This window comes from Buceros rhinoceros, unplaced genomic scaffold (assembly GCF_000710305.1).
Source record: "Buceros rhinoceros silvestris isolate BGI_N320 unplaced genomic scaffold, ASM71030v1 scaffold9021, whole genome shotgun sequence".
NCBI lineage: Eukaryota > Metazoa > Chordata > Aves > Bucerotiformes > Bucerotidae > Buceros > Buceros rhinoceros.
In genome coordinates, this window is record NW_010394797.1 from 2178 (window position 1) to 12670 (window position 10493).

Consider the following 10493-nt stretch of genomic DNA (forward strand, 5'->3'; position numbering starts at 1 on the left):
CCCCACCTCCTCCCCCCCCCTCCTCCCCCAGTTACAGCTGGGCACAGCGGGGCATTTAAGACCTTGGCTAACAGAGGGGTATGCTGGCAAATCACACTTTGCAAAAACAAAGCGTGACTTCAGTGGTGGTATTGGCTCAGCTACTATTAAATTGTGTACCAGCTTTTCCAAAGATGCTTTGTGGCTTATGCTGGAATATTACTGATTAAAGCATCCACTTAATGCCGAGACTATGGAAATATCAAACCCAGATCTACAGAAGCTGTCTGCTCACAAGATAGCACAGATAGCGAACGATGATGGGATTAGACCACTGTGTATACACAGGTTTCATAAAGAAGAGACACACGACCTTCACCAGACCTTTCCAACTCCCCAGGGACTTTCCAGGGCAGGGGAAGGGGCGGCAGGGTCAAGCACAGCCCCTCCATGGTGCAGGAGTCCCCAGGAGCGACAGTGAAACACAGCATTGCCATTCACATGCTTTGGGTGTAAGGGATCAGTCAGAAAGCAGGGGAGCAGGGGGCAACAGTAGGTTTAGTTTAATATTAATAGCTATATAAGAGAACTGAAAATGAATTGAAGTTAAAGCTGTTTCCTCTGTTGTCCATTTTATGACAAACAACAATGAAAATAGCTGATTTCTTGACAAAAACCATTTCCTTGTTCCCTTACACCACTGAGGCTACTCACTATTTCAATTCTCTGCCACCTATGACAATTCTGCATAATAGCACCAACGTTATATTTCATTATTAAATAGAAGCATAACATTAAACCAGAGTACAGGAGAATTCCTTCAGGGCACTCATTTGGGTGCCCACAGGCAGGGGAATGACAGAAGGCAAGGGACGGGTATGCAGAGCTGGATGAAACTTTCATCATGAGTCCTGGAGCATCACACCCTCACCAAAGCCCAGCTTTCAGCTGCACGTGTCCTTATGTACCCCAGGCCCACTTATATTCAGTCATTCTGCTGGATTACACATCCTGAGATCCAAGATCTGGAGAGAGCTCCTTCTTTCCTTGAAGGATGCAGCTAGGGAGGGACATGGTTTTACTGGTGTGGCACAGAGGGAACGTTTTTGAGATTCCTGTTCACGAAAAGAGAAACCCAGAGGTTGGCATTGTTGTAACATGGGTTGGAGAGGCACGCCCAGTCACCCAGCCAATCCCTCCCAACACTGGTGTCCCAGCAGAACCTGGGTAGGATCAATGATGAACCAATCCAACAATGGCTGAGTAGGCTCTGTTGAAGAATACATTCCCATCTGGGGCCTTTTTGTCTGTATCCCTCACCAGTATCTGCAGTCAGATCACGACATGCAAAGCAGCTGCTCCCAGGTACAGCTCCGTCACCTCCACTTGGTGGCAGAACCAAAACAGTTCAGACTAAGAGGAAGGAACCGTGTCTATGCCCAGGCCATGGGGACAGCTCAGATCTGAACACAAGCCCAATACGGAAGCTCAGGGGCAATGGCTCATCTCATGTGTGAGGTAAGCTCAAAGACAGCTCGAGCTCTCTCAAAGAGAACTCAAGCTTCAAAGCTGTTGAGCAAGTACCAAAGTTGTGAAATCAGGAGGCACGTGCCTGGCATCGTGGAGCCACTGTAGACGTGCCCAGCTGAACACACAGAGCTCAGACCTGCTGCCAGGGTGCACGACTTACCCCTCACATTACCTCACACCGTTCAAAGGCAAGAACGCCAACTCGCTATCGCACACCCCGAGTCACTCACCGATCTTCCCACGCAAACGATGCCTAGATTCTGAAGTAGCAAAAATACAGGTGAGAGAGAACATAAAGTTCACGCAAATTAGAACTCAAACATTAAAAACCAGAAGAGAGTTTCTCTAAATTATTGGTCGCAATTAGCCTGGTTAGGCTCGAATTATCTGCCACAACAGTCCTACTTTAACAAGATTAAGTTGTTCCTTGTTACAACTGCTTTGAGCATCTCATTCCTAATAAACAAAGATGATTTCTTCATAATTTCCCTTAGGTTTTTCATCTCGAGTCCCAATTCACACAGCCCATACAAACAGCCTTGAAGTGGCAGCTGGGACAAGGCAGCACCTTCTGAATTATCTAGAAAACTCCATTCCCCTTAGCAACAAATTGCTTTGCAGTTTGTGCTGGACACAGGAGTTCCAGCTTTAACTGCCTGCTCAGCTTTCTTCCTCAATTCAAGTGAAAATACCCCCTCACGCGTATTTTCTTAAGAAATGCGGGCATCTTTGGGAAATCAAGAGACAGTAGAAAAGGTAATTCCTGTGAAGATACCCCAGGGAAAAACAGGCAGCTGAGAGGGGAAATGGATTCTCAGTTCATGAAACTGATTTATAGCTTCCTTGAAGGCAGGACACTTCATTGATTCATGCCAGTTAAAGAGCTGGCTCCATTTCTGAGACGCATTTTAAGTGGTAATGCAGCTATTCAGCATTTCTGAATAGATGTGGAACACTCAGCGGGCCAAGAGAAAGCTCAGCAAGCTCCTCCTCCATACGCTTGTTAAGATCAGTGTTACTGTAACACTTCACATGCACCGATTTCATAATATATAAACCACGCACTGAGCGTACAATTTTTATGCCGCTGGATGTAGCTGAAACTGGTTTTTAATGAAACACAGCTTTGCTGGAGCAGAATTAGCAAAATCTTGGTTGACTTATTCACCCTGTTACAAGGACCCTCCTTCTGAGCTTCTGCACCGACACAATGGCACACGTGGAAGGGTTAATACCACCACTGACTGCTTTTGTGTCTCCTGTGCTGAAGCGGGTGGAGTATCATCCCTCCATCTGCCCTGATGCCACACGGGGAGAGACTGCCAGTGCAGCAGAGCCAACAGGCCACCCAAACTCCTTCACATGACTGAGGAGTGTCGTCTTCTCTTTCACGTACTGACAGCCGTGACCCTATGAGTCCTCCCAAATCCACCTCCTCAGAGAGGACGTGGAGATAACTTCTGCTGCATTTATACAGCAACCAAAGCAGATGGAGATTTTGAAAGCTCCTGTTGGTCTGTTCCAGCAAACTACCTTCCACCCCAGGGGCTTCAGAAACCCACGTGAGGTTTTAGAATTCCTTGAAACTGTAAAAAACGACACGTCCTCTGCATGCTAAAACCGTTGCTTCTTCTGACATCCAGAACAGCCATCAGCAGCTACTGAAAAGGGGTTTGTCACAGGCTTCAAAGGACGCTGGCTGACAGAAGTGCCTCACTACTGGTTTTGTGACGGACGCCAGGGCCAGGCAGGAAAAGCACTGCAAGATACTTGTAGGAATGGAAAGAAATGTGGTCCAAGTTGGTTTTGTTCCCAGAAGCACAGCTTTTCCTGCACATTGACCTTTGAGACCAGCAGCACACTCAGAGACAGGCATGGAGATAGCAAGACAAGCTGACAGCCTTTTGGGAAATACCCGTTTCTTTTTAAAGAGATCTAGTTCCTGCTAGAAGCTGTCTGCACCAGCCCAAACCACTTTTGGTGGTCTCCCTCCACTCCTCCCCTTCGCTGGCTTTCAGAGGGTTATTTGAAACAAACTGCACTAGACACATACTTCTCCAAACCATTTCCAGTTTTGCCCTGTTCACCTTCCGTTCTGCCTTTGCAAACACCCATGTATCTTCCCCAAACACACCTTGAACAGAGAATTTTTTTTTGCAAATACTCATTGCTTACATTTTCTCCCCAAATTAGTTTTCCTCATCAGAAATTGAACACAAGTTAATGGTAGAGCGTTTCAGGTCTGACCTGGCAGTCAAAAGAAGCAATTGAGATGAAATTCTTCCTTTATCACACAGGAAGTTGCAAGAAAGGTTTAGGCAACTGAACAAACAGAAGCTCATACAAAACGTGGAGACACAAAAATCCTATTGCATCACCTCATCCTCTAGCAGGGGTGGGCAGGAGTCTTTGTTCTCCTGTTGGATGCAGATGAACACCCGCCAGCACACACACTCAGAAAAGCAAATAGGTGAATGAACAATAAACATGTGAGCTTGAGAGCTCTCCCTGTAAGAGTGGTGGGACTGTGGCCCAAGAGCTGACATCCTGGAGGGTAAGTAGCAGCAGGGGCCACTTATCTGTAGAGGAGAGGGATTTCACAGGACTTGGGCGAAAGATGGATTGTGAAAGCTGGCCCCTACAAGGGCTCCCTCCTTCGTCAGTGGTAGTATCGTGAGGGTGCTGTATTTGCAACCCTCCAACACAGCCTCCTGAAAAAGCCCTCGACACCCGGCTCCAGAAAAGCAGACAGGCTGTGCATGACATGAGCTGTGCGCTACCAGCGCCAGCATACACCAGCTCTCCCTCCATAGTGTTATTGAGACGACCAGTCACAGTCTTGCGTGTTGAACCCATTTTCCACACCTTTCACAAGAGAAAGCTGCTAAGCAGCTTATTGACCTCAAAAAAGGGAAACAGTTATTTGCTTACAGAGCAGAAGAGAGGGTCATCTATCAAGTTTTCCTCCATCTGCATTTTAAAAGCAAGCTACAAACAAGTGCATCCTCTTCCTTGCAAACCTGTCTTCTTCAGGAGTCCTGACCTATGGCTCCTTCTCACCTGGAGCAAGGGACAAAGCCAGCTGGCTCCCAGCATTCCAGCGAGCTCAGTATCTCAGGTGAGGCCCTGTCAAATATGGTGACTGCAGGCAGTAACCTTAGGATCCCAGGTCTTATGTCCACACTCCCACAAGCTCTTACCTACCTTCATGTCCCCTATAAATGCACCAGGGCATTTCCATCCCTGTGGCGTATTGTTTTGGAGCGTTTGCTACGATCTATGCCATGCACACAAATTACCTGCTCCAAAATGAAGCCTCATGCTTCTGCACTGTCCGTTGTATCATCAGCCAAAGCAACTGCGCATGTGAATTGTACCAGCCTGGCAGGGAAACAAGTGAAAATAAACACCCACAGCACAGACCAGTGCAAAAGCATCGGTCTTCATAGCACACAACAGAAAAGACGAAGCCATCTTGCTTGTACCTGCACCTTTAGTTGGGTGCACACACAGAAAACAAAAGGAATACGTGGCTGGTGTGGCTTGTGTTTCATTCCAGGGTGTACCAGCATAAATATTTGTAACCATCACTGTCAATATACTAGTGTCTCGTCCGATCTGGTTCCCACTCGAGCACTCCATTCTTCTCGGGCAGGTGAGGAAGGCTGTGTTCACTCAGGTGCATATACCATCCGAATTTCTGGGACTTTTCTCCCTTGTTTTCTTTACTGAAAACAAACAAAAAAATCCCCACAGGCAGTTTTGTCAGGGCAGACAATGGAAGTTCTCCCTCAAAGACAATGAAGTCCAATGTTCCTCTGCCAGTAATGTACCATCATTGCTTTTACATTAGCCAACTGGTTCCTCATCCAAGCATGAGCTCCCTGACAGCTGCACTTACCTCACCCCTGGGCTCCAGTCCCACCAGATAACCTCTCCCCACCCCTGCTCCTGGCTCGCCAGTACACCTGAAGGCAAGGAGGAAGAAACAGTTTCCAGCTGGAGTGCCAGATCAAGAACTTGCCTTTCATTCCCTTTCAGTGCTTCAAAGACTGTAGCTTCTGCGAGTGCTATAGATCAGTTTATACTGCAGGGAGGAGTTAACAAGTTACAGCTAAGAAAGAGCATTTCTAAGCAATATTCAGAAACAACACCATAACCAAGAGGAGAGGGCAAAACCTAAAATAGTCCCTTCATTCTCCTGTCGCCCAGACTCGCCCACACACCTCCTATATCACTGTGGAGCCACTTCCCCAGTACTTAGCCCTTCAGTGGCTAACTGGGAAGGTCAGTGTTGCACTCTTCCCACTTTCCACACGAACAGAAAGCTGTTCACACTCTGGAAATGGTTAGAGACTGCAGGAGGCATGAGGCTTTTGTTACAGTCTAGCCATCACTATGCATCAGCTTAAACTTGGTTCTTCTAAATACAGACTTGTTGTCACTTGCAATTTATATTAGATTCGGATCTATGCTGCCAAAAAGAGAAAAAAAACCAGGAGGGTTAACACTGGCCCTTTTAAGTTGTGTCATAATTCCTGTAAAACTGTCTAGATTGTAAATGAATCTCAGATTGGATCTAGCTAAACTGTTCAACCAAGGGCTCTGCAGGACCTTGGGGTGCCTGTTGAGGTTCTGTCGTCTTGCAAGAGCACTCTGGAGGAGAAGGTGGTTTGGGGGAGCCTCAGGTGAACAGCTTCCTGGGGCTCAGCTTGCTCCTCTGCAGCAATGTACCACCCATCCCTTACATGGGCTAAGCCACGGGGGTGGCTGGTCCTGTCACCCCAACCAGGGAGGTGGGGGGAAATAACAAATGAGACAACCTAGGAAAAAAGGCAGAAGCTATTTGAACCCCAGCTAAACACATACTAGGAAGGCAAATCCGTGTGGCTGACAAGCCCTTGACGAAAGGGCCAGAGGCAGGACTGGTACAAACTAAGAGAGGTTTGCTGTGACTTTCCCAAACAACCCCGGCAGGCTTCTCCTCTGTAAGCCCTCTCCCTCCCTAACGGTGAAATTGGATGTTAACATGACACCACTGCTCAGGGGCTGTATCGCATTTTCATCCTGCTGCTCCTGAGCAGTAGTGTAAGGACCAGAATTTTTCTACATATAAATATATATACACACGACATAACAGACAATTTGTAAACGCTGACAGATCCGATCCATCCCACGACAGGGCAAGAGCCATGGGCTTACAGAAACGTGCAGATGAGCAGCTGCCACCCACCTCTGCCTGCACTGGTGCGAGGCTGGGACAAGCCCCCAAGGCCACTGAGCAAGGACATTTACACTGGTTTCACCAAGGCAAGAATAGCACAATGACTTCACAGGATTTATTCAAAACAGGGGAAGAAAAAGCTTTCTTTACAGACATCGTGAAACAGGTCAGTACCGTTCTCAATTCTGCCTGTGCTTTGGCATGAGGGGCAGAGCACACTCTTCCTCCCCACCGCTCAGGAAGCAATGTGCCCGCTCCCTGCCTCTTCAGAAAAAGCACAGAGCAGCTGAGAGATCACCTTGGTTAGCTTGCAGAGAGCTGGAACTCATCGAGCAGCAGCTACGTGGTATTTCTATTACCAGAGACGAGCCAACAACTGCAAAGGTAGACCAGCAGAGAGCTGGAAAGAGGTACCAACGTCCAGCGAGTTCTCCCATTTGTGCCTCGGAGCGTCTTCTCCAAAACATTCTGAAGCAAGGCTCCTCTGTACCAAGCACAGAAGGACTGGAGAAGTAAATGTTCACTAAAATTTATTTTAAGCGATTAAAAAAAAAAAAAGTAAAAAGATTTAAAAGTCTTGCAGGAATCACTAGACTGTGAATTGCCTCTCTCTTTTCCTTGCCAAAAATGCCACCTGAATGGTTTCAGAAGTCGTACAATCTGAAAAGAAGTTGCCATGGTTATTTTACAAACTCTTTATAAAAATCACATATTTTGGACTAGGGTTTTAGCTTGTCAGTACACAGCTTTGACAGCATTTCCATAAATCAGCCCTGCTCCAAAGAGCTTCCAGGACATGGGACCAAGTTCTAAATTATTTTTCTTGTTTCTAAACAGACCAAGGCTTTTCAGTCATAACCCTTTTGAAGCAAATCGAAGTATATTTGGCATTTGATCCTGACTTGTGCACTCTCCACTTAGAAAGCATCTCCTGCGCCTCCCATACGCCATTGTTGGTTGAGATGAAGACAGAGAGAACCACCTGCTGCATGAGCCTAGCTGCACTGGGAGTAAACACACTGCAGTGGCTCGTGCTGATACCGCGTGGACATACCGTAACGTATTAACATCACTTTACAGTAGGGACAAGTTAGGCAACAGAGTCATAAGAGCAAGCATTGCAACACAGAAGAGCTGTCAAAACACACCAGTGCTTAGACATAACGAATCTGACAACCCTGATTTAAAAAGTGCTTTAAGAGTCAAGAAAAAGTCCTAAACACACTGAAAACCAACCCCCTAGCAATGCACGTTTCGGAAGCCGGGCAAAGTGACTTTCCCGTGAGTGTAGATGTCCTCATCTGTGCCCTGGTTTATATGCTTCACCAAGTTCTTCTCAAACAGGAGCGGGTGGTAAGCTCCCATGGTACAGGCACGGTCGTGAAACTTCTGGTAATAGTGGCAAATGTCCGTCTGCCGTTTGGAAGGGAGAAACTCATACACGTCCACTTCATCACAGAGCGTCATCATGATCACGATGCCTAGGGAGGGGAAAGAAAGAAGACATCCCCATGTCAAAATGTTAAACGTTCCAGCGAGACAGGCAGTCAGCAAGGCGCATCCAGCTCCTTTTTGAACGTTCCGATGAGAGGGGGAGAACACAAGTCTGGCCAGACAGGGCTGTTTACAGAAGCTCTCTCTCGCAGAGCATATGATCGACTTGATTACAGCAGATTGTTTCCAGCGACAGCCGTGTCAAAAGGCCACTTTTTACGAGAGCCACCATTCTTTGCAGCCTCCATGGAAACCTGGGCATCTGCCAACCATGTGCTACCATTAGCTGATCCAAACAGCCCATCTCAAACCTGCCTGGGTAAGCAGCAAAGAGACCTTCACCTTCTCCCCACCTGCCTCTTGGGAATGAAAATGACTGTGCTTGGAGATGGCTCGCAGAGCCAGAGCAGCCTCTGCTCCTCAGGCTGCTCCAGCTCCACCGCAGCAGGGCACTGCTGCCCTCCTGTGTCTTCCAGCACGCACAGGGACCTCTTAAGGACATTCATACCAGTGCTGAGCATTGACTTTCCGGCCAGATCAGAATTAAGCCACAGTTATTTGCTACTTTTCTACCAAGTGCAAGAAATAGAATATACTAGGGAAATAGATGTATAATATCACAGAAAATTCATGCAGTACCTGAGACATCAGGGACCATGTGTCAGAGGCACAGAGTTTAGAAGATGTAGTAAGAACCCATTTGTGAAACCATTTGTTTCACTAAGGTGCCATTAAACTTGTTTCCATCCACCTTTTCATTCATGCTCACGTCTTCCAGGAAACCCAGAGCTGCAAACTGCCCCTGAGTCTGGTGAGGTGACTTGTTTTACAAAGTGAAGCTGAGCCACAGAGGAATTTGCTGTCTGATGTGGTTTGGTGCCTGCCTTCAAGCCCCTAACTCCACTTAGCAACAGTTTTGCTGCTGAAGTCATAGGCCATGCTCTTAGGCAGTTGTTCTGCACATATCCCAGCAATGATCTAACAGGTGCTGAGCAAAGGCAAGGTTGTGAAAGAAAACTAAACATCTGACTGGCAAAAATCAGAAGTGACTCTGCTTGCACTGAGCGAGAAGGGTGTCCGTGCCCCAGCAGCGATGGGAAGCTCAGCAGCTGGACAAGCCGTGTGGCAAACAAGATCATGCATCTACTCTGTGCTTTCAAACACATGTGAACTTCCTGAGAAGTTCACTCCTTTTTATTCAGCTGGCCACGGGATATGCTCTTCAACAAGAAGGAAAAGCTTCGCAACAGCAGGATGTAAAATGAGCCCCTTTGCCAAGGGGCTGGATTTAGCTGACAAACACCACGTTAACATGCTGAGTCGGGGGAATATCACTGAACTTCTCAGGGCAGCCTGAGCTCTGACCATCCCCAGCCCCCCAGTAAGTCTTTGGCTCTCTATATTTTTTCCATGTTTATATATGGACAGTATAAACAGGCAAGCACTTAGATTTCATCTGCAGTAAATAGATTTATTTGCCTGACAAGATCTGATCCCACAGGAGCCACATCCTTCCTCTCGCACCCTGTGGGAACTGCTCTGGTGCTAGAAGCTAGAAATCTTAGAGCCCATCTCGCTGCTGCAATCTGCTCTCGTTTCCACGGGGCACCAGGTCATGTTCGCAACTGCTGTTTCACAGGGGCGCTGCAACCGCTTACTTTAACACATCCGAGCTGCTGCTTTAAAGACAGGAAGCTTAAATTTTGGCATAAGACAAATGCTGTAAAAGCAACGCTGATAAGCGCCATAAATCTGCAGTTGTCTTTGAAAAGAGGCATCCTGGAGAGTTCCGGTCTGCAAACGGAAGGAGAAGTTTAGAGGGCAATTATCTCACCAAGCATTCCTGAGGACGGTGGATTAGGCTGAATATGCTCCATGGAATTCTCCTGCAGAATATCCCAGAGTTGCCATTGCATTTTTGGATTCAGGATGTAGAAGGGCTGCTCTGGATGTGCGCCACGATACGACTTGTAGCTTTCAAAAAAGTTGTAGTCTGGTTTTCTGTACCACTGGAAAACAAGAGACAAGAAGTCAGACTCCTCTTACTTCTAGCCCACGCTTTCCTGTAACCAACAGGAAACAAGGACGAGTGGAACTGCTGCTGCTGGAGGGAAAGGTCCGGCTATACCTACACTTGCTCACTCATTGCCCCCCTCACCTCACCTACCCCTCGAGCCAATGTGGTGATTTGACACAGAGCAGGGAAACCCCAAATCTCAGTGAAGGACCATTAAACACGATCAGCATCTTGTGTAATTTTGTTGCG

At 47.3% G+C, this 10493-nt stretch overlaps 1 protein-coding gene across 1 annotated transcript in view; it reads right to left on the reverse strand.

Annotated features, from left to right (window-relative positions):
• Nucleotides 1-7852: 7852 nt before the first annotated feature.
• Nucleotides 7853-10493, reverse strand: part of ST6GAL1 (ST6 beta-galactosamide alpha-2,6-sialyltranferase 1) — a 13129-nt gene continuing 10488 nt past the window's right edge. Inside the window, exons 4-5 of the mRNA XM_010145330.1 lie at nt 10062-10236; nt 7853-8214 (exon numbers count right to left, since the gene is read on the reverse strand). Coding sequence (XP_010143632.1) covers nt 7973-8214; nt 10062-10236 — 417 coding nt within the window. The 3' untranslated portion in view covers nt 7853-7972. The remainder of the gene's footprint in view (nt 8215-10061; nt 10237-10493) is intronic.